Genomic DNA, 25,611 nt, shown 5'->3' on the forward strand with positions numbered 1-25,611 from the left:
TGGGACCCCCCTCTGATGGGACTCACAAAGCACAGGGAGACCTTCACTGGTGGAAAATCTTCTGGATTTGGAAGGCAGCATGCCCTCTGGAGTAGCTGCTCTTTGAGCTCAACCTCCATGACCCAACATGTCTCAAAAACTCATCCCCCTCCTGTCTACACAATAGTCTCATGTAGGAGTTTCCACAGGCTTTGCAGAAGGTTATCCAGGTGGTGCTCCCCACTTTTCCATGCACTGGCCACATCTGGACCCCAATCCTACAAAGACTTATTCAGGTACTTAGGTCAATAGGATTATTTACAATGTGTAAAATTAATCATGTGAGTGAGTCTTTGCAGAATTAGATCCTTGGCCAATATTTGCATGCTTTCACTCTCCTCCATATAGTGTATATTTGAGCCTAGGATGATACTTTATTACTAGGTTGAGCAGTAAACACAGACTCAAAATACAACAGTCTAACTACCAAGAATTTGTAGTACTGAAACATACATACACATTTAATTGTCTAATTACTATGAATCAGACTCTGGCTTTGGAGTCCCTATTCAGTCTTTTTATTAGGCAAAACATCCAGATGAAATCAATGGGATTTTTGTCTGAGGACAGAGTAAGTAAGGATTCCAGAATTTGACTCACATTAGGCAGTTGTGAGCACACATATTTTCAAGCACTAAATACACTTGGTAGTTAGGATTGCATATTTTGATTCTGTATTTACTGCTCAACCTAATAATAAAATATTATGCCAATCCCCCAAATTTCCCACTTTTGTATTATATGGAGAAGACAAATGCATGTAAATATCCCATTGTGCTGATATATGGATGTTTTGCCTGGGGATAGATTTAGTAAGGGCATTAATTGTTTCTTATTTTAATGAGGAATAAAAAAAGAGCCAGAACAAGCATTGTCCCATGAAAGATCAAACTTCCAAAGGGAAGACTGGTGCCTTAATTGCATACTGTACAGTTACAATTAGAGAATGTTAAATTATATATAGTAATCGCTGCATAAATCCATAAGGAACCTTGGTGCTATCACTTAATAATGCTTTACTCTTCACAATATCAAATTATTTTTGCTTCCAAATGAGAACATATCACTTATGTATTTATTTCAAAGAAATATGCCTTCAGTGTCAACCCATTTGAAGCTTTCCTTACCCATGTCATACGTATTCGATCTATAGTGCTGTAGCGACATTCCGTGATTAAATTATCCCCCTGAAACATAAAATATAAGAAGTTCACAATTATGAAGTTTTATAACATTTGGTTCAGGTGATGATTTACTATTGCAAAGGTTTAACAAATAATGGTCAGAACACTGGAATCCAGGGATTTGAATTTTTGAAGGAGCAGAGGATCAGTACATTAGCCCAGACTAAAACTTTGGTTGTTTAGTTAATTCATTATTCATTATCCTTAGCGGGTGTAAATTAGTGTAGCTACATTGACTTAAATGAAGGCATGTCAATTTACACCAGCTGAGAACCTAGTCCATTATTTGTACTGCATTAGCACCCAAAAGCTCCAGTCACCACCAAGGCCCTCACACATAGGAAGATGTGGTTCTTGTTCCAAATTCCTTACACTCTATGAGTACGGATATTTTGTTTGTGATAAATCCTCTCACCAATTTCAATAGGACTATCCGTGTGAATAAGGAAAAGATTTTCCACATCATAAAAGCACCATATTGTTTGCCATGATTGGCAGTCTCTCCTCAAGAGAACCCCGAGCTTGGTATGGCAGGAGGTGTGGCGAGATATGATTGAAATATTGACAGATTTATTTGGAGAAGGTTGCACATTTTTTGTCTTTAGTATGTTCAATTAATTCTTCATTTTCATTACTACTAAATTGCTCTACCATGTTTTTAAATAATAAAAAGCAGTAGCTCACAGAGTAACTAATCTTCTATACCAAATCAAATACAGTCTACATGTCCCTATGCAAAGCAATATGGATCAGAAATTATATATAACATATATAATTATAACATATAATTTATGAGGGGTGCAGAAGTACTGACTGGACACATTTGTATTAGCCTTGTGGGCAATTCTTGTCTGACCTTTAATTAGAGGAGTTCAGGGCTCTCACGTGCTTGTTTATTCATTGACTGAGTTGTTTAATGATTACTAAAAAGAGGGAAGTCTACTTTTTTTGAGGAATATTTTTTATCCCTTAAAGAAGATAGTGCCAGAGTGGCTGCAGCCACTGCCCCTCACAAAGTAGTCCTAAATTTGTGACTGAAAGATCTGAAGAATTCAGTGCCACAGGGCACAGGCCTGCTACTTAAAAAGGTGTATTTTGTTAGACAGCAATAACCCCTCTCCTCCCCCCCATCTCTCCCACCCAAAAAAAGAGGGGAAGCTGAAGGGGTTGTAAATAGAATCGTGGATTTATAAAATTTCTCTTCTGGCCTTAGTAAGTTAAAAAACAAAACAAAAACAACAAAAACCTACAACTTTCCCTGTAAGTGGAAGTAGAGAACAGGATTGAACTAGAAATATGATACTTTGGGGAATTTCAGAGCACACCAGTTCTGGGGATTTTTATGTTTATTTGCATATGGATAGCTGAGTTATTTAGCCCTTATCTGCTGATTTAATTTCTCTTGAAATGGTCAGGGGATTACCTACCAGAAGGTCTGAATCTCCCTCTCCCTATGTAGTTCTGATAGTGTGTATACCTTTACAGCTTTGTAATAAAACTATGTAATTAGTTGTGAAATGGAGAAAGTGGACTTACTGGTTCTAGGAGCAGTCATCATCTTAACTATACTCTGACTCTTTGAAGATATATATATATATATATATATACATATATATATACACACACACACACATACTTGTTCTTAGGTCCAGAAGGAAGTGGGAGGCAGACCTGTAGAGAGTCTCTGAATAAAGGGTAAAAAATAGGGGGTGACGTCAGGGTAGGGATTTGCTATAGACCAAAGGTGCGCAAACTACAGCCCGTCGGCCACATCCAGCCCTCAGGACCCTCCTGCCCGGCCCCTGAGCTCCTGGCCTAGGGGGGCCTAGCCCCTGGGCCCTCCCCCGCTGTTCCCCCTCCCCCGCAGCCTCAGCTCATGGTGCCACCTGCGCAATGCTCTGGGCAGTTGGGCGGCGAGCTCCTGGGGCAGCGCAGCTGCAGAGCCGGGGCCTGACCCGGCGCTCTGTGCTGTGCGGTGGCATGGCTGGCTCCAGCTGGGCGGCACAGTTGTAGTGCTGCCAGCCACTGGTGCTCCAGGCAGCGCGGTAAGGGGTCAGGCAACAGGGAGGGTTGGATAGAGGGCAGGGGAGTTTGGGGTGGTGGTCAGGGTGTGGGGGTGTGCATAGGGGTTGGGGCGGTCAGAGGGCGGGAAACAGGGATTGACTGGGGGCAGGGGTCCCAGGGGGCAGGCAGGAAGGAGACGGCGTGTTGGATGGAGTGGCAGGGGGCAGTCAGGGGCAGGGGTTTCACGGGCAGTCAGGGGACAGGGAGAAGGGGTGGTTGGATGGGGCAGGGGTCCGGGGAGGCAGTTAGAAAGGAAAGAGGGGGCTGTGGGTGGCAGTCACGGGCAGGTATTCCAGGGGTGGTCAGGGGACAGGGAGAAGGGGGTGGGTGGTTGGATGGGGCAGGATTCCCGGGGGGGGGGGGCATCAGGGGGTGAGAAGCAGGGGAGAAATCAGATATGGGGCAGGGGCCAGGCCATACCTGGCTGTTCGGGGAGGCATAGCCTCCTCTCACTGGCCCTCCATACAACTTCGGAAACCTGATGTGGCCCTCAGGCCAAAAAGTTTGCCCGCCCCTGCTATAGACCATCAAATCAGGAAGAGGAGGCGGATGAGGCATTTCTAGAACAAACAACAGAAATATCCAAAACACAAGACCTGGTAGTAATGGGGGACTTTAATTACCCAGACATCTGCCTGAAAATAATAGGGCAAAACACAATATTTCCAGTAAATTCTTGGAATGTATTGGGGAGAACTTTCTATTCCTGAAAGTGGAGGAAGTAACAAGGAGGACAGCCATTTTAGACTTGATTCTGACCAACAAGGAGGAATTGGTAGCAAACCTGAAGGTGGAAGGCAATTTGGGTAAAAGTGATTAGGAAATGATAGATTTCATGGTTCTAAGGAAAGGAAAGAGTGAGAGTAGCAGAACAAGGACAACTGATGTCAAAAAAGCAGACTTTAACAAACTCAAGAGAACTGGTAGGTAAGGTCTCATGGAAAGAAAATCTAAGGGAAAAAGGAGTTCAGGAGAGCTGGCAATTTCTCAAAGAGACAATAACTGCAAGCTATCCTGATGTGAAGAAAAGACAGGAAGAATAGTAAGAGGCAAAAATGGCTCTATCAGGAGCTCTTTAATGACCTGAAAACTAAAGAGAAATCCTACAAGAAGTGGAAAGATGGACAAATTGCTAAGGACGAGTACAAAAGAACAGCACAAAATCAGAAAGGCTAAGGCGCCAAATGAGTTATACACCTAGCAAGAGACGTAAAAGCCAATAAGAAGAGGTTCTTTCAATACATTAGGCACAAGAGAAAGATGAAGGAAAGTGTAAGTCTTCTACTTAGTGGCGAAGAAGAGTTAATAATTGATGACATCAAAAAAGCTGAGGTGTTAAATGCCTATTTTGCTCCGTCACTAAAATGTAAATGTGATCATATACTTATCACAATTAATATTAACAGCAAGGGGGAAGGAATGCAAGTCAAAATAGGGAAAGAACAGGTTAAAGAATATTTAGATGAGTTAGATGTATTCAAGTTTTCAGGACCTGATTAAATTCATTTTCGGGTACTTAAGGAACTAGCTGAAGCAATCTCAGAACGATTAACAAGTATCTTTGTCAACTCCTGGAGGATGAGTAAGGTCCCAGAAAACTAGAGAAGGGCAAACACAGTACCTATCTTTAAAGTGGGGAACAAAGAGGACCCAGAGAATTATAGACCAGTCAGTCTAACTCTGATACTTGGAAAGATATTGGTACAAATTATTAAACAATCAATTTATAAGCTCCTAGAGAATAATAATGTGATAAGGAATAGCCAAAATGGATTTGTCAAGAACAAAGCATGCCAAACCAACCTAATTTCCTTCTTTGGCCTTTGGCATAAGGGGGAAGCAGTTTACATGATATATCTTGATTTTAGTAAGACGTTTGACACAGTCCCACATGACAGTTTCTTAAACAAACTAGGGAAATGTGGTCTGCATGAAATTACTATACGGTGGGTGCACAACTGGTTGAAAGGCCCTACTCAAAGAATAGCTATCAATGGTTTGTTGTTTAAACTGGGAGGATATATCTAGTGGGGTCCTGCAAGGGTCAGCCCTCGGTCCAGTACTATTCACCATTTTCATTAATGACTTGAATAATGGAAATTGGCAACGCTCCATTGATGTCAGTGGAACTATGCTGGTTTACACTAGCTGAGTACCTGGCCCTTGGAGTACAAGTAGTTACAGAACATCCAGCAAAGCTTTCTTTGGTTGGTGATTAGCTCTTCGGGTTTCAAATGCATCAGAAGCTTCTAATACTTGCAGAGAACAAATACTATGAACTCCACAACTACAAGGAACAGCACATGCAGGAACAGACAGAGAGACTGATAGGAATGTCTGAGGAGAATACTTTGAATTAATTGTTCTACCATATTGGCAATAAGCAGTATTATTAGTTATTATTATTATTTATATGTATTGTGGTAGCAGTAATATTGGAATCATTGGTAGCAAATTATGAGAATTTAGATGCAGGTGATTCATATTATAGCCGGCATAGCCCACTTTAGAGAAGGTTGAATTCCAACTTTCATTCCAGCCCTCTCTTTTTGAGTTGCTCATAATATACTCAAGCAAATGTGCTTTTCAGTCTCTTTCCTATCTATTTCTGTTTATTCTTTAATCTAAAAGGGACTTTTCTCTATAATTTGCATACAAGCTTTTTCTATAAAGGCATCCAAACCTCTAATCCTCTCTCAGCCTCCACTTTCTCCTTCCCAAACCCCTGTACTCCTTCTCTGGATGTGGAAGTAGTGCTTTCTCTTTTGAAGTCCCACTGGATTGTTAGCAGTCAGACTTCAAAAGGAAAAAGCTGCTCTCCCCTGCAAGCACAGCTGCACCTGAGAAGTGGCCAGGCTTTGCTGTAGAAATTGAACTGGAAGCTAGATAAAGGTTCCCATTTCAGTTTCTTACCTTAGAAGGGCAAGTATCAAAGAAGTCTGATGTGGGGGAGGAGAGATAGAGATGAAGAAAATTGTGAGGGGAAGACTGACAGTTTTAAGCTAACATTCAGTCACTTCTAGTGACCTTTTCTTGCCACTTTCAACTCACTTTCTGTAATAGGCTTATTCTGAAAAAATTACCACGTGCTTAACTTTACCAATATGTGCCATCACATTGAAGTCAATGGGACTGCTCCCCCTGCATGAAGATAAGCACATGATGAAGTACTTTGCTGGATCATGACTGGAGTGCTCAGAGCCCTGGAGCCCTCAGTCTGTAGCCTCTCTGCCAAAAAAGGTGCCAATCGGAGGTAACAAGAGCTGAGTGAATAATCTGTAATGAATTTAGACTCTTTCTTCTCATGGAATGTCTGCAAATAGATGGTGATTGAATTGAATATATTTGTTATAAAAAAGTTGATGATTTTTGTATTTTTTTAAATTGTGCATTATTATTATTATTATTATTTATTTTACAATGTTCAGGAGTGTGCTAAGTGCCTCAGTGAAAATAAGACATCATGATTTCTTGCCCTAAGAAGATTCAGTTACTCAATGAAGGTCAATACAGAGCATGATGGAGTAATGAAGTTTTTCCCCTTTAGCAACAAATAAAAAATTTAAAATAAATGGAAGACTTAGTTGACTGATTTCCTGTCTCTGTGTGAGGTTGAATATAAACAGCTCTTTGCAAGTACTTGATAGTCAAGATGTGTTGTGTTAGTTACAATTGGTCAGAAAAGCCATATGGTATTGTTTCCTTTCCCTGACTGGATTAATGTGCAAAAAAACTGGCACACTCACATATGAGAGTTTAAAATGTGCTTTCCACAAACATTTGTGACAGTAAAACTCAATTGCTCAAATGTTTGTGGAAACCAAACACAAAAGAGATCAGAATATGGTCAAAGAAAATTATTTAAAAATTTAGGTACATATTCATGGGATATTGTTTAGAGTATTTTCCCAACTCTAATGTGATTTTGTGAAAGGCGGGAAGTGAGTAAGACAGCAAAGTCATTTCACAAGCAAAATTAGTCCTAACTATGAACAAAATATTAGTCACTGTGGCTCACAAACTATGGTAAGGGGAAGAACAAAGAGATTCATACAGGCAAGATAGTTCTTTCTTCCTTTAGATACTGAAACTCCTGAAAATTGAAGTCAAACTCATCGTCATAAGCAAGCAGCTTCTGTTCTTCACCCTTGCGGAAGTGACGCATCCTGATGGCTCTGCCAGCAAGATGGGCATGGAGAAGAACAGCAAACACATGAATCCCACTTGGCCTCTCAGCATCCAAGGCCTGACAAAGGGAAACCAACAAAACTGTCAGTACATCACAAGCACAAAAGGTAAACAGATGAGTGAGAATGTTAAATATATAAATGCACTGTATGTTTCCTCAGCTTATAATAATATAAGCACTGTGCAATATGGAGAAACAGCAAATCTAAAACACCAAATGAAAACCAAATTGCCATTGTACAATAAAAACAATTATTTAAGCAATATTTATTAGTCTGATGTGCACATGTAGCTCTCATTAAAATTAACTGGAGTGCCACATCCAATGGAGTACACAGCCAATAGAATCTGACCTTTAAAAATACAGTTTTTTAAATGGTATGGTCATTTCATGGCTATGGGCTGCTGCTGCTGCATATGAGTGTGTCTTTTTTGTGACAAATGATTTGCGGTGTTTTACCGCATTACTAGAAAGGACATGCATAGACAGGCAGTTTAAGATGAAAGTTTGGAAATACTGCTTAAGACGTTCTTCTGCCAAACTGCAGGTGGGCTGATACCAAAATACTGCAGAATTAAGTCTAAAGTTTTCATTTCAGGCCAAAACAATTTTAAGGCATTCTTTGACAGATTAGCACAGAAGATAGGACTGAATCAGATTTTACAAATCTGGCACACACATCCCCAAATTCCAAGTGGTGTGAGTGTTTCAAACACAGATCCAAACCTACCCTGTAGTTCTGATTTTGGTTTAGATCCAAAACTGGAAAGCACATGTTTTCCAGATTCGTTTCACATGTGGCCTTAGATGGCAGCAACCTCGCAAGAACAGATCTTATCGGTTTTAGGCTGAAATTTGCTACAACCACCACCACCACCAGTCAGTTGCACACCCAAATCCTAGCTCTAGTTTGGCCTTAAACCCAAACCATAGCTTAAATTAACTATACATTCAAACTTGTCCCAACTTTAGATAGGACAAAATATCAACAAGAGTATGATATAATACCTTAATCACTGGTTTCATACCACATCTCAATAACACAAAGTGGAACAGAATCCTCTCCTCAAAACTACATTAAAGGTCTTTTAATGAAACTGAGACTGAACAATTTAATACTTTGGGACACACAGCAAAACCTCAGTACCTGTATCTTAACCAGTCTTCATTGATCAACCTAACACTGTTTTTCAGACTGTGACTTCAATACATAGAACCTTTAGCTTTTGCAAAGATCTTAGTTAATCTCTGTCCACAATTCTTCATGGTTAGCTTTCTATACAATGATGTCTTTGCTCTGCAGAGTGAAATGTTTTATCTAGTATTATATTAAAAAGTGTATAAAATAATTTAATATTTTATATAATACTTCATTATATGTATCAATATATACAACTGGAATATTGAATATTACAATATCAACTTCATAGAATAATCTCAGCACAGAGAAAATCATAATTTAAAAAATACTAAAAATTATATTGTTTGAAAAGGAGGTACTAATATCCAAAAAGATCCAAAGTTTTGGTGCCTAGTGCCTTTGCTCAAGTGACTTTAACTAATATTTGTTATTCTTCCCAAGAAGTTAATTTAAAAATGCCATCACAAATTAGTATTGAGACCGAAACCTAATAGTATTAGACAGGACACATACTTCTTCCAGACATTCCAGAGTGCAGTGACCTTCTGACATGAATTCAGGCATGCCTGGTGGGATATTGTGGAAGAGGCTAACCCAAAGACCAGCTTCAATAACACCAGCATCATATTTCCGTAAATCTGTAGTATAAAATAGCCTCAGTCCAGAGTTATCTACCAAACCTGCAACAAAAGAGCACTGTCAACTGTGGCTATAAATCAGGATTTTAAAAAAGGTCAATCACAGAGTTTCTCTCAGAGTTGTTCATAATTTTTACATGAAAATAATGCAAGGGAGGTTTTAAATTGGAAATGGGTTAAATATTTTACAGGAATCAGGGAAGCAATAAATAAAGGTAACTTACAAGAAAGTTGTTAAATAAGGTATGTTGATATCTGAATCAAGTTAACCAGTATGAAAAATGTTTGTCATGCTCCTCTTAGTCGTTTACATGGAAATTGGAGGGCACAAAGGCAGATTATGGGCAATCTATGAAAGTGAATAATAAAATCTCAAAAGGCAGGATGTGTGATTTTAAAATAAAATATTTGAAAAGCAGTTAAACTCATTTTGGGTTTTTTTAGGTAACAGACATCTATTTTCCTCCAGTTATAAGTTTCTTTATCCCTTCACAACACCAGTGGTATTTTTCCTCTCTGTTGGTTTGACTGTAAAGAAGCCTTTTAAGATTGCAGCATGTCATTGGAGACCAAGCAAGCCTCTTTTGCCACCTCTCTGATCCCTGTCACCTCAGGGAGCCTTTAATGATGAACGTGCTTATCCACTGTATAAATCCCAGAGAGAGGAGGGAGAACTAGATAAGGATTTTTTGGTGCTATAATCAGGGACATTTCTAGATTTTCGCTATACTCTGTGTACACCATTGTTTTCTGGTAGTGAATGTACTGTGTGTGTTGAGCTTTCTGTGGAAGTGCAAGGGACATGTTGTTTTTCTAGCCTGGCACATGTCTACATAAATATGAAGTCACGGAAGGAAGCTAAGCCTTATGTATAAAGACTGACAATTTATAAGAGTCAAATTGATATTTGTCCAAGGCCATTTCATACATCAAAATGTATAGTCACATTTATGTATTTTTTATGATCATTTCTGTCACTTCCTTCTTTGATTTCTCCCCCCTTTTGAAATATTTGCTTTAGAAAATTAAAAATCCAAGTAAATTAACAAGAACGTCAAAGAAGGCAAGAAACTTTCCAGGGACTTGTACAGTTCTTCTAAGAAACATAACAGACATGATGACTGCAACCATATATTACGTCAATACAATATTATTAGCTGGATATGTTAAGACAGATCTTTCCCTGTCTACCAATAGTTTTTCTAAAGTGCCCATTCACCAAAGTATGCAAGATCTAAACTGTGTAATTATTTGGGGACCTGGGGTATCATCTTGGGCACCAGTTCTGACAAGTTTGAGTTAGCAAACTGAGTATAAGATATGTACTGATTTCTCCATTTCTATGTTATACATAACCAGTTACTATTGTTGATCTACAGTACAGTGCATGACTTACGACCTCATCAGAGATAACAAGGGACCCAGCAACATATTGATTTTTAATACTTCTAGGACTTGGGACTCTAGATTGATTTTTCTTTCTGAGCTACTTGTAGGATCTCATCTCTTTGGAGCACCAATGTATTCTGGGTTTGGGTGGGGTTTTTTGGCTTCCTTCTTCTGAAGCATCAGAGATGGCTATGGCTGGAAATGGGACACTGGATAGGGTGGCCCAATGCTCAGAGGTGGGTCTGAGCATTCTCTCTCAGGGGCTTAGCTGGCTGGTTCTTGATCACATGCTCAGGGTCTAACTGATTGCCATATGTGGGGACAGGAAGGAATTTTCTCCCCAAGTCAGATTGGCAGTGACCTTTCGGGGGGTTGGGAGGCAGGTTCCCTTCCTCTGCAGCATAGAGTGCAAGTCACTTGCCAGGATTATCTGGGTATATCTCAGTTAATCATTTCCCTGCCACTGCAGGGGCCTCAATCACTCAGTGAAGGCATTGGCTAAGATTCTGTTCTGCAATGCCAGCAGGAACTGCATAGAAGATATAGTATAGAAAGAGGGAGGACAGACGTGACTTTATGACAACTCTGTGCCCTCAAGATTCTAGTCTGGTCCGGTAGCCAGGAGTTGTTCTAATTGACAGCATCCTTCCCATAGCATCGTGCACTATAGGCCCTCACCCCTTTGCTCTTTGCATGCCTCCTGCAGCAGGGCATGCAGTAGTGATGGGCCGGGGGGGGGTGGTGGTGGTGGCAGCACAGGGCCACCTTTGGTGGTATCCATACTGTGCCTCCACTGGGCAAATTTTCCCTTGTCCTTTGCTGGCTGTTTATGGCAACATATAGGGGCCAAACCAGGAGGCACAATCCTTCCCATGGCTTCCAAAGTTAAATCATCATTCCAGTCTGCCCATGTCCTTTTTTTTTTTTTTTTTTTAAACAAGTCATTTAGAATAAAAACATAAAATTACACAGTGTGGTTAATTAAAACAAAACAATGGTTCTGTGAGGAATAATTAACATTAAGTGCTCTCCTTGGAGCCTGAAATCTCTGATTTTCAGCTGATATTTAATGGAAAATCATTAAATGTCAATGATATTAATGTGGACTCTTGTATTCAGTGCAAACTGGTTTTCACAATATCTGAGAGATTTGCAGAGGTTTGCAGAATGGAGAAATTGCTCAGTTAAATAAATGTATTTTAGGTGGACTTGATTGTATTAATACAAAAATAGGAGAGAGAGGGTCTCTTAAGCTATGAGCAGAGGATTTAATAGGGACATGAGTTTACTAATGATGATTCATCTTAAGAGAATTAAAAGGGGCTGTGGTACATTTTACCCAGTTAGCATTTTGCCAGTTACAGTAAATTCTCAGGTAACTCAGCACATATTTTTTTAAGATCCAGAATGAATTACTAATCTTGTCAGAAGTTAGCTTTGAAATGTCTTAGATTATTCTGGAATGTCTCTGGTTTCACAGCAAAAATTCCCTTTGCTTCTATTTAACTTAAGTAATTTTCTTCAACTTTTTGAAAAAAATACAAAAAATAATATTACAAAAGGAGAGTAAATCTTTCAAGACATGCATCCTTTAATCTGTGATTTGTCTAGCATCCTGAATATTCAGTTTTCAGAAACTGCCTTCAGTTGTGGTTGCTGACTTATTCTTTTTTTAATCTTGTTCCCTGATTCCTCTACTGAATTTTTGTTTGCTTTTACATTATGTATGCTTCAAGGTCACTCGATGCAAGTGAATTAATGCTAGTCATCTTTCAGTAAGGCTAAACTTATCAATGTAAGGAACAGGATACAAACAGACATAATATGAAGTATTTAGTGATAAAACAGTTATTTATTGTTCATGATGGGCCTGATTCAGAATTCTTTGTGCATCCAAAACTTCCATTAATTTCGATCGAGACTTCTGGTGTGCAAGGAATGAAGGATTGGATCTGATAATGAATAGGGACAATATCAGAGGAAAATGGATTTCTGTTTTGCTGTTAATTTGGTTCTCCTGTTCTGGTGAAAGGATGAGATATATCAACATGCAGTACATTCTGAAATCCTGAATATTATGGTTAGGGTGAATGAACATACCTTCTAGATATGATGGATTGTCATAATGGACTTCCATAAGCACATACTGAGGGTCTGTTGATGTGCCAATGGATAAACCAACATGAGGAGGGTATGTAAAGGCCTGTAATTTGAAACATGCACATCTGGTTAATAGGGTTCCTGTCCTGACCACATGTCAGTTTTGTTTTGATCAATATACCTACTGATTTAAAAACAATGATATAACAATGTAAATAAGAATTATGTGACCTATGGACAAACAGCAATTCTTTTTAAAAACTTACTGGACACGGCATCATGGAATGATATATCCCATTAAATAATAATGAATGCATAAACCAAACCACTAAACCTATATAAAATATTCAGCTCTGTTGCTCACTAGCAGATTATTCATCCTACATTTGTTGACTAAGCTGCAAAAGGAAATTAAATAAAAAAGGGTCAGTATTGCACCATCAAGCGGGTTAGTTGGAAAATACATTTTTTATGAACATTTGAATCTAAAGTAAAAATGTTCCCCGTTTTTAAAAGCAACAATTTCCAGATAATATGTTGGCTATATGAATTTAGACTGTTCTTAGACAAACTGCTGCATTCTCAGTAAAATTATTTGAGCCTTAAAACTGATCCTACACCAACTAGAAGAGGTCATTTATCAAACTTCAGACCTGTCGGAAGCCAAGTTACACTGTTTCTCATATACAAATAGTATTTTTGCACTTCGCATTCTAGGATCTCAGCATTCTAGTGGTTTACATTAACGAACTAAACCTCACAACACTTCTATGGGTAGCAATAAATATTACCATCCTTATGTTGCATATGAGGAAATTGAGGCACTAAGGGGTTCAGTGGCAAAGCCAGAATAGAACCCAGATCTTCCCTTTCCTACTCCAGTGCATTAACAGGATTATCCTTGCAAAGACTGTGATAAACCTTGTTAAACTAGATTTTATTTATATGGTCTTCTTACTTCACTTGGACCAAGGTAGAGGAAAGTTACAAATATGATGCTAGAGTGTAGCGTTATGGCCAAAATGCACAAAGCACATGTCAGGGGTGATGTGCAAAAGTGGCCTAAAGTTGTCCATTGGACTGCTCTGATTCTGGTGCTAGAGTGGGCTTGGAAGTTCCAGCTGCACAGTGTGACAGTACCATTAGGACTGCCCTAACTTTAACATTTGCAAGGGACTGAAAACATAGCCTAGGACTGATATGACATCAGGATTGTGTCCTCTTTTCAATAGTCATAAGAACAAATGAACAGCCATATTGGGTCAGACTAATGGTCCATCTAGCCCAGTATCCTGTCTTCCAATAGTGGCCAATTCCAGGTGCCCCAGAGAGAAGGAACAGAACAGGCAATCCTCAAGTGATCCATTCCCTGTCACTCATTCCCAGCTTCTGGCCAACAGAAGCTAGGGACACTCAGAGTATGGTGTTGCATCCCTGCGTATCCTGGCTAATAGTCATTGATGGACCTATCCTCCATGAACTTATCTAGTTCTTTTCTGAACTCTGTTATAGTTTTGGCCTTCACAACATCCCCTGGCAAGCAGTTCCACTGGTTGTGCATTGTGTGAAGAAGTACTTCCTTATGTTTGCTTTAAACCTGCTGCCTATTAATTTCATTGGGTGACCCCTAGTTCTTGGGTTAGGTGAATGAGTAAATTACATTTCCTTATTCACTTTTTCTACCCCAGACCTCTATCATATCCCCCCTTAGTCATCTCTTTTCCAAGCTGAAAAGTCACATCCAATTTCCACAGCTATTATAGGTCACCAAGTCCAGCCCCCTGCTCTCAAGCAGAACCAGGTAAACCTAGACTATTCCTGACAGGTGTTTGTCCAAAAACCTCCAATGACGGGGATTCCACAACCTCCCTTGGAAGCCTATGCCAACACTTAACTAACCCTATAGTAAGAAAGTTTTTCCTAATATCTAACCTAAATCTCCCTTGCTGCAGATTAAGCCAATTACTTCTTGTCCTATCTTCAGTGGACATGGAGAACAACTGATCACTATCCTCTTTAGAACAACCCTTAACATATCTGAAAAATGAACATATCTTCCCTCTTTTTTCTCAAGACTAAACATGATCAATATGCTTGCAGTAGAAAAGGTGTGTGGCATATAAGCCCTTATCTTGGCTTTACGCTCGTGCAGGATCACCCTCTCCGTGATACGCCCTGGTCTGGGTATACCAGAATTACGGCCAAATTACACCTGCCATGTGGTGCAAAATAACAGCAGTGCACACAAGGATCTGTGCCAGTGTGAAATTAATCTCTATGTTTATTTGGAGAGAACCCTCCTGTCCTTACCTAGTTTTCATCACTAACTATGGGCAGTTTGGTTTTCTCCATCTTCTTCTGAAGCATTAGGTGGTGGCCATTGCTGGAGGCAGGATTCCAGATTAGATGGGGCAGTCTGATATGGCAAAGCCAACATTCCCAAATCATTTTTTCCACAAGCGTTGGCACTTTCTACATTATTTTCACTACTTTTAAACTTAGCACTTAATATCCCTATCATGTTCTTTACAGAAAAGGTCAATACAATTTAACATTGTATGGTGAGACACTTGCTATTACGGCTATATATGCTTTAAGGAAAAGAGCTTAAGGTCTGGATCCATATAGGAACTTAGGCCTTCTGACACTGAGCATCGCAACACCTAACTTTTAGGGTGCCTAGAAAATCACTGGTATGCACAGCAATCCACAAAGCCTGAGTTAGGTGCCTAGACTCCCTATCCAATGCATGGGGAGAGATAGGCGACTAAGAATGGGCTCCCCAAAATGGCCTCCACTCTAGGTGGGGAGGATCCTAAGTAACTTTGTAGTTTTAGGCCTAAGTGACCAGCTAAGATAATATGTAACTTCTTCCCGAAAAACTATATTTACATCTTGGCTATCAAAATAAGAACCACGGGGCTCATGTTCTGTTGTGAGGGGTGTTGTTTATAACAATCATTTAATGACTTTATGAGAGAGCCATGATTCCGCTTGCTCCCCATCCCCACTCTCCCAACAGCTGCTCCCAAGAGGGAGCCATACTCCACCTAATCCCCACTCTCTACCAGTTGCTTCCTGGGGGTGGCATTCAAGGCAAAGCCCCTGCACATCCTTGAGTGCCAAGGCTGCACTGCATGTAAGGGGGGAACACACATTCTCACTACCTATTACACCACTATGCAGGTGTGTAATGGCAGAACACAATCTCACACAATTTGCAAATATGGTAAAAGTCCTAGTGACCAAAATTCTGTAATATGAAATCCAATTTACTAATTGGCAGCATGGAAAAACCTTCACTGTGATGCACATTCCTTTAAAGCTTTATCGATAAATCATCCCAGGAGCCATTCATCCTACCTCTCCTCCAATGGCCCAGGCAAAAATGACTGTCTCACAAGTGAGAAAAGAATCTGGCATGTTGGGGTGGTAGCATTCATGGCCGTAGTCCAACACACTGTCATTCAAACTGCTGCTACACTGATAAAGTAGGATATGGTGCACCAGATTCCCATGGTCCTTCTGTATCAATGGTTCGACCTGTTAACACACACACACAAAAAGATGACATTTTGGATGGAATCATTTTCAGTAACAGGAAACAACTAATATAGATATGTAGACTGCATCCAAAAATATGGTGGATTCTTATTTTAATGGAGAAGGCTTTGTCATAAAATATAGCCTGGTTATAGTGTTTGAAGAGCTACTTCAGTGCTGTGCAACTCCAAGAGGCACTGCTGGTAGGATAAAGAACATGATCGCTCAACAGTATCCATGGAACACTAGACCCATGACTGGTCAGTTTTGATACAGAATCTTCCATAATTTGCATACTTCTAGAGTGAGAGTCTTGGAAGCTGATTACCATGAAATAAACCCAACATCTTTCAGCGTGTAACCAAACACTTTCCAGTTACCATGGTATTTGTTACCCACAATGTTTTACATGAAGTCACCCATCACAGAATAGATGCTGCAGTATGTTTGCTACAGTGATGTGCTGGAGGGTTCTCAGGAGTGCCTGGGAGCCCTTGGTTAAAATTCTGCCACTGAACTTAAGAGAAGGCTAGAGTGATTTCACTGCTGTCTAATGGAGTTCTTCCTCTATCTGGGTGCTATTAAATCATCTCTCTCAGAGATGACATCCCTGCGGAAAACATGAACGTTTCTGAAGAGCAAATTTTTTTGCTTTTTGAATAGACCAGATTCCACTAAAAGTCAGGCTATCCAGAAATATTAAAAGGGAGAGAACCTCCCCCACACTACCCTTTCAAGGTATACACCCCACTCCGTCCAAGCCTTTTTCAAATTACACAAGAGAAGCCCTGTGCCATGCTATCAATATACTGTATATATATTTCAGGGGCAAAAATATAATCACTTCTGGCATGTAGTGCTTAATATGTTTGTTTGCCTAGTAGTGTTGTCTCCTTTTAATAGTTATGAGAATACTTTTTTTTTTAAATGGGAAAACAAGTGAACACATTCCCAAGTCCTGCAATTTCACCTTGCAAACATATGCCTCCCTGTTACAGCTGGCTCATAACTGGCTGAGAACATTTTTTGTCAGAGCGTCTTGTTAAAATATTTGGAGCCAGTCTCCAGAAATGTATGTCACTGGCCCTTATTCAAACTATTGAAATGAATGCATACAAACCAGGCCACACAGAGTCTGCATATACCAAAGCCAAGTCCCCTGTTGATGTAAATTAGCACAGTTCTATTGAAGTCAATGGCACTATACTGATTTACACCGGATCTTCAGGTAGTGTATGAGAGTTTACTATTGACGGCAAGCCTTAAAGTCTTCCTGGGGTGGAAGCATCTTCTGCATTATTTTCCCCTTTTCTCTCCACTTTGCCACTTCCCCAAACCACTGTACAAATACAAAATGTATTTATTGGAAAAGGAGTGACGGTAATGCAAGCAGTTTTCCCACAGTGATGAGATTTTCACCCCATTATCTTTCCAGGACTAAATGATTATATTATGAGAATTCTACCTCAACCTGATGTTTCCCGGCCCCAGCTCCATGCAGAGTACCTGCATATCTGTCAAGAAGTGCAAAAACCCAAAACTGCCCACACCACTGTGGCTCAGAAGTTACAGAGGAGTAGGTGCCTCCAGCATTCAGAATCTCTATATAAATTATGAATGGATTCAGTGAAAAGCTTATGGGAAATGTTTTCTCTGTATATGCCACGAAAATAAAGGTACTTGTCCAAACATGTGATACGTCCGCCTGCTGCTGCAGGACCCAGCACCTGCTGTGCTTACACTCACTACTTCAAAAACTATTTCTCTTCAAAGCAATAGGACATCACTAAAGTTAGAAATCCACATCCTGTCACTGACATCTTGTTATCTAAACAATAACATTATTTCAAATAGATATTTTTGGTTCAGCTTTGAGCTTTTTTAAAAAAATCTTTAAAAAACAAACCATTTAAAAATCCTTCAGTTGTGTCTCTGCAGTGCATTTTGTGAGAGGTTTTATACTCCTCAGACAGAATTATGAATATACTGTACATTATTAAAAGTGTCAGTGCAATGATAATTATATGCTTTTCTCATTACAATTTAGATAAATAAAAAAATAAGGATGAGCATGAGGTGGATGTCATTTAAAGTCAGTTATGGAGAAATAGGACATAAACACTGATGACCAAAATTTTCAAATTTGGGCCCCAAATCCAGCAAAGCATGTAAGCATGTAAACAGTCCCATGTGTTTGAAGTTTAAGCATGTGCTTAAGTGCTTTGCTATAGTAGGTACATAAAGTTAGGCAGCTGAAACCGTAATTAGGCACTAAATAAGAATGGCCTGCTGAGTACTTGCAGCTCCCATGAACATCAGTGTTAACTTTGGTGCTCAGCACCTTTGAAAATGGGGCCATGTTTATTTAGATGACTAAAAATGGACTATAATGCCTAATTTTAGGCACACACACTTGAAACTTTGGACCAATTAATTTATAAATTCTGATTTCCCAATTGTTTGAACTTTTTAAAGTGTAAAGTTAAAATTTGGTTCTATGCCTTTTAATCCAAAAGCCAAAGAACCTGAAACTAAGCTACTTAGGTTCAGTTCTACCTTTACAAAACACCGGTCACAGAAACAAAACAATTACTCCAGCAAAAGTGTTATGCTCATGAGTGTCGAAGGCTACTAATTCATTATGGTGAATATGAGAAAGGAGAAACCCAAATTTTGGAATAATTTAGGAAAAAGGGGTTTTAATTTGTCATAGTAAATTTGGGTAGAGGAGTAAAGTCCTGGGAAAACTTATGAAAAGTCAGTCATATTCTGTGATGACTAAACAATCTTTGCAGACCTATGTCACTAATTAATTTTAGATCTGATTTTCATTTACACAAAAGTCCTTTTACTGTGCTCTCAGACTGTAAATGAGCCTTAAAATTGCATTTAGGCCCCACTTCCTGGTACATATGCACTGCCAGAGCCATGTGAAGGGGCTGTAGCATAAATGAGACTCTGGGCATTTATTTGTAACATTTTAGGCACAACTCGACTTGGCTATTTGGTTCCTTCACCTTTCCTTGCTGATTCTTACCCGATTCTTGTAGCAAGATTTGGCCATCCATTAGTCATTATTATTGAAAGAGAAAGACGAGATAGAGGGGGAATTCATTTATAGTTACCTACAATGTTTCCATCCCCACTTTGCCTATTCTTTAGTTGTTTATCTGTGGTATTTTAGCAGTTGCTGAAATGCAAGTGAGAAGCAGCTGTCAGAATTGATCTGTAAACTGCGTCACGAATAGGCCCGCAGGAGATATTGTACTATCAGAGCATGTCAGTCAGTTCTCTCCCCCAAGGCAGAGGAATTTTCTGCTTCACATACCCTACCACCAGAGGCTTGGGGAATGAGAGTCTCACATTTACCCCAAATCAAAATGCCTAAAACCCTTAGGAGTGTATAAAGTATTTTAAAAAGTCCTTAATCACGCCTACTTTTCACAAGAATTAAAAAAAATTAACTGCCACTTCCTTATTGCTGCCACTCGTTCATGCTCACTTCCTTTCTCCCCTTCTCCCCCCTGTAGCATGCATGTTTGGGCACAAGGTTTTTCTGAACGACCACACTAATACCCATGTACATGTTTTATATCCCACTACCTGAAATGGAAGGAATTCCTTTCTTTAGAGGGATATGTAATCTCCCCCGCCACCGGATGAACGGATGGACACCCACACACACACACACAAATGAAAGAAGGAGATTTTTAAAAAATGGTTAACTTTGTATAAAATAGTAAGTATATATACACAATTAAGTGCTTCCTTTTACCACCCATTACAAATATTATTTGATATTGCAGTGGTTTTTCAATTGTTCTGATTTTTTTCTACAATAAACCATGGGAAGTTTAAGGCTCTGGATGGATTTATGCCAGCTACTACTGTAAATCAATACATCTTCAGAAAATTACACAGTACGTATCAGTATAATTACATTTATTAAGCTTCAAAAAATGCTTTAGTGATGAGCTCTTTACATGCCACAAGGTATCTTTTTTGAATCTCACATTTTCAACATTTCACTAAAATTTCTTGATAATGGTTTGTAGCAAATTTTGTTTATACTGCGGGAAAAAAAAGGCTTATATCTTTCTTGGGAGCTTTTCTGTGGGATGATCAAGTCTTGAAGATTAAAGTCTTTCAAGTGAATGCCCAGGGCATTCTATTTACTCTAAATAGTTGGGTTATGATGTTTGACCTGCATGACCTGCCTTGATTGGGTAAATGAAGTTTTTTTAAATTGTTCACATAGCCACACATCTGAACTTTGTAAAAGTCCATCTTTGTTACAGGATTTAATAAGAACATAAGAACATAAGAATGGCCATCCTGGGTCAGAACAAAAGTCCATCCAGCCCAGTATCTTGTCTACCGACAGTGGCCAATGCCAGGTGCCCCAGAGGGAGTGAACCTAACAGGTCATGATGAAGTGATCCCTCTCCTGCCATCCATCTCCACCCTCTGACAAACAGAGGCTAGGGACACCATTCCTTACCCATCCTGGCTACTAGCCATTAATGGATTTAACCTCCATGAACTTATCCAGTTCTCTTTTAAACCCTGTTATAGTCCTAGCCTTCACAACCTCCTCAGGCAAGGTGTTCCACAGGTTGACTGTGCACTGAGTGAAGAAGAACTTCCTTTTATTTGTTTTAAACCTGCTACCCATTCATTTCATTTGGTGGCCCCTAGTTCTTATATTATGGGAACAAGTAAATAACTTTTCCTTATTCACTTTCTCCATACCACTCACGATTTTATAATATACCTCTACAATATCCCCCCTTAGTCTCCTCTTTTCCAAGCTGAAAAATCCTAGCCTCTTTAATCTCTTCTCATATGGGACCTGTTCCAAACCCCTAATCATTTTAGTTGCCCTTTTCTGAACCTTTTCTACTGCCAGCATATCTTTTGTGAAATGAGGGGACCACATCTGTACGCAATGTTCAAGATGTGGGCATACCATAGATTTATACAAGGGCAATAAGGTATTCTCTGTTTTATTCTCTATCCCTTTTTTAATGATTCCTAACATCCCATTTGCTTGTTTGACTGCCGCTGCACACTGCGTGGACGTCTTCAGAGAACTATCCACGATGACTCCAAGATCTTTCTCCTGATTAGCTGTAGCTAAATCAGCCCCCATTATGTATGTATAGCCCCCATCATGTATGTATAGTTGAGATTATTTTTTCCAGTGTGCATTACTTTACATTTATCCACATTAAATTTCATTTGCCATTTTGTTGCCCAATCATTTAGTTTTGTGAGATCTTTTTGAAGTTCTTCACAGTCTGCTTTGGTCTTAACTATCTTGAGCAGTTTAGTATCATCTGCAAACTTCACCACTTCACTGTTTACCCCTTTCTCCAGATCATTTATTAATAAGTTGAATAGGATTGGTCCTTGGACTGACACTTGGGGAACACCACTAGTTACCCCTCTCCATTCTGAAAATTTACCATTTATTCCTACCCTTTGTTCCCTGTCTTTTAACCAGTTCTCAATCCATGAAAGGATCTTCCCTCTTATCCCATGACAACTTAATTTATGTAAGAGCCTTTGGTGAGGGACTTTGTCAAAGGCTTTCTGGAAATCTAAGTACACTATGTCCACTGGATCCCCCTTGTCCACGTGTGTTGACCCCATCAAAGAACTCTAATAGATTAGTAAGACATGATCTCCCTTTATAGAAACCATGTTGAATTTTGAGCAACAATTTATGTTCTTCTATGTATCTGACAATTTTATTCTTTACTATTGTTTCAACTAATTTGCCCAGTACTGACGTTAGACTTACGTAATTGCCAGGATCACCTCTAGAGCCCTTCTTAAATATTGGCATTACATTAGCTATCTTCCAGTCACTGGGTACAGTATCTGATTTAAAGGACAGGTTACAAACCATAGTTAATAGTTCCGCAATTTCACATTTGAGTTCTTTCAGAACTCTTGGGTGAATGCCATCTGGTCCCGGTGACTTGTTACTGTTAAGTTTGTCAATTAATTCCAAAACCTCTTCTCGTGACACTTCAATCTGTGACAATTCCTCAGATCTGTCACCTACAAAAGACGTCTCGGGTTTGGGAATCTCCCTAACATCCTCAGCTGTGAAGACTGAAGCAAAGAATTCATTTAGTTTCTCTGCGATGACTTTATCATCTTTAAGTGCTCCTTTTGTATCTCAATTGTCCAGGGGCCCCACTGGTTGTTTAGCAGGCTTCCTGCTTCTGATGTACTTAAAAAACATTTTGTTATCACCTTTTGAGTTTTTGGCTAGCTGTTCTTCAAACTCCTTTTTGGCTTTTCTTATTACATTTAATTTGGCAGTGTTTATGCTCCTTTCTATTTGCCTCACTAGGATCTGACTTCCACTTTTTAAAAGATGCCTTTTTACCTCTCACTTCTTCTTTTACATGGTTGTTAAGCCATGGTGGCTCTTTTTTAGTTCTTTTACTGTGTTTTTTAATTTGGGGGTATACATTTAAGTTGAGCCTCTATTATGGTGTCTTTGAAGAGTGTCCATGCAGCTTGCAGGGATTTCACTCTAGTCACTGTACCTTTTAATTTCTGTTTAACTAACCTCCTCATTTTTGCATAGTTCCCCTTTCTGAAATTAAATGCCGCAGTGTTGGGCTGTTGAGGTGTTCTTCCCACCACAGAAATGTTAAATGTTGTTATATTATGGTCACTATTTCCAAGCGGTCCTGTTATAGTTACCTCTTGGACCAGATCCTGCGCTCCACTCAGGACTAGATTGAGAGTCGCCTCTCCCCTTATGGGTTCCTGTACCAGCTGCTCCAAGAAGCAGTCATTTAAAGCATCGAGAAATTTTGTCTCTGCATTTCGTCTTGAGGTGACAGGAAAGGCAGGCAATATGGGGATAATTGAAATCCCCTACTATTATTGAGTTTTTTATTTTGATAGTTAGCATTTCATCATCACTATCACTGTCCTGGTCAGGTGATCGATAATAGATCCCTACTGTTATATTCTTATTAGAGTTTATTAATAATTCACTTCAAACCCCTTAGAAACCTCCTCTAGTAGCAAACTTCTTTAACTAGGGAGCCATTACACCTCTTTATAGCATCTTTCATCATAATGTATCCTCTTAGCAATGGCCACAAGACTAACTCCAAAGAACTGTCAGTGTAATATGAAACTAGAATTTGGGGCCAGATTCTGACCTCAATCACACCTGTGCAAATCCACAGTCACTTAATTAAAATGAATGGAGTTACTCTATGTTTACAAAGGAATAACTGAGACCAGAATCTGGCCTTTTGATTTTCTACTCATCAGGGCCCGATAATTATTCAGATAAATTCTTGTTCTTTTTTGCATAATTATCCACTCACATATTACAAACACAACCATACTGTTTTTCTTTCTATATCCTGATTTTTTTTAACATAGCATTATTAACAGGGGTTTTGGATTCAACTCTGTTGCAAACCAGCTTCAAGGTACTGATGGGATTAACATTAAACAGGATGAATTTTCAAATTGATCTAATGTGCCAAGATGTCAGGACTCCTACTAGGAAGAAATCTCACAAGAAAGCTTACCCTTGTTTATAACTATTTTCTGTCTCTTTTTGTTTGCTTTGCTTCCTTGAAGTTACAGCTGTAGCTTGTTATTAATGGCTGTTTCTCCAAATGATCCAAGCCAGAAAACTTTATCCCATCCTCCACCTCAGAAATGTCTCACTAGCAAATCTGGTCAACCAAATTTAGCAAAACAAGTTTTGGATTTCTTTGTTGTGTAAAGAAATGTCAATCAGTTTTTGTTTTTGTTCCAGTGGTGTCTTCACACGAACATGAAAACAACATCAACAAAAACTAAAGCTAGTCTATTCATTTCTTCAGATTCAAAAGCTGGTTTCCATTTAATTTTGATGTTTTAAATTCTTGAGATAAAATGTTGTCATTATTGCATATTTCTGTAGTCACTTCTGGCCCAATTGGCGAGGAGCTAAGTGGTGGACTGAGTACCTGACTGGATGTAAGCGGAGGATGCAGGCAGTTTCAACAAACTTTGTCCAACAGACCCTGCCAAAAGATATATCTTAGCATAGCTCAGCATATGTTTGCTTGTAAACAAGTTAGTTTGTATAACAAGCATAAATCATACATGTAAGAATATAACCAGCTGTTGACCCCATGTAACCCCGAGATAAGTGCGGAGAATATAGCGCCACAGAGGACTCCCTGGTCAGCTGTCCTTCCTAGTCAGCTGTCCCGAACGGCCAGAGTCCCCTGCAGCCCTGCTGCGCATCCTAAGGGCTCCCTGCACAGATTGGAATGTAAGTTCTTCCTTCCTTCCTTCAATAAAGCGTAGTTTACTATTCTTAGGCCTGAGTGTCCTCCTTTCGCTGGTATCTCTCCACACACACCCCCGCCCCGCCCTCACGGACACAGTAGTGTTCCTAAAGCACCAGACTTGCATGGGACTCCACATTCGTTAGCCAGATGCAGAAGCACCTCCACACTCCCTGCACTAAAGCAAGTGATCTTGACAATGCAGGCTTCAAAAAGGGGCTTTTCTTTTTGCTGTAATGGAGTCCACGCTGCACCCCCGGGTATTCAGCCCCTGTTCCTCCCTCCTCAATGAGTCAAGGACACTTCAGTCTGGTGCAACACCTATGCTCTTTATTCTCTAAAGGTTTCCCACCACCAGTTCACAACTATATACAGGTGTCACAGCTACTTTGCCTACAACAGGCTTGGCCAGCAACGGACTCAGGGGCTCCCAACTCCTTCTATACCTGACCTTTCTCTTTACCTTCCCCTCTTTCTTTGGCTTCCTCACAGCCTTTATAGCTCTGGGCTAATAAGACTGGCAGATGCAGCCAGTTACCAGGGAAGCACAGGGCTATTCACCCAGCCCCAATCCATTCCCCTTGATTGGGGCTGAAGTGGCAGGAGCTGATGAAGGACTTCTCAACCAGCACCCTGCCACACTTGCACAGAATAGGTGTGTCCTGTGTCTTATGAACCATGAACCATGCACCATTGTGAAAGTGTGTACAGCGATGCTTCAGCATAGAAAAATGAATTCAGGTACTTCCCTGGAGTAACAGTCCCTCTACAGCATCAAGATTGACAAGAGACCCATTACTCCATGGAGTACATAGCTGCATAAATCACCCACATCTCATTAAACCATGTAATACCCAGAACCACTGCTAGCAAGGCACTATAGGAGGATGTACTCTCCATGGTAAATGGCACTTAGCAAGGCGATGGCCTTGCACAAAAGCTCTGCAGTGGATAGATACAGTCATTTGAATGTGGTACCATCAGCTGCCCATAG

At 39.8% G+C, this 25,611-nt stretch overlaps 1 protein-coding gene across 1 annotated transcript in view; it reads right to left on the reverse strand.

The window, feature by feature from the left end:
• The window catches only part of MOXD1 (monooxygenase DBH like 1), an 84,461-nt gene that overhangs the window by 21,633 nt on the left and 37,217 nt on the right, over nt 1–25,611 (reverse strand). Inside the window, exons 5-9 of the mRNA XM_073335194.2 lie at nt 16,108–16,287; nt 12,745–12,847; nt 9,131–9,297; nt 7,342–7,533; nt 1,167–1,226 (exon numbers count right to left, since the gene is read on the reverse strand). Coding sequence (XP_073191295.1) covers nt 1,167–1,226; nt 7,342–7,533; nt 9,131–9,297; nt 12,745–12,847; nt 16,108–16,287 — 702 coding nt within the window. The remainder of the gene's footprint in view (nt 1–1,166; nt 1,227–7,341; nt 7,534–9,130; nt 9,298–12,744; nt 12,848–16,107; nt 16,288–25,611) is intronic.

The sequence above is a fragment of the Lepidochelys kempii genome, chromosome 3 (genome assembly GCF_965140285.1).
Source record: "Lepidochelys kempii isolate rLepKem1 chromosome 3, rLepKem1.hap1, whole genome shotgun sequence".
NCBI lineage: Eukaryota > Metazoa > Chordata > Testudines > Cheloniidae > Lepidochelys > Lepidochelys kempii.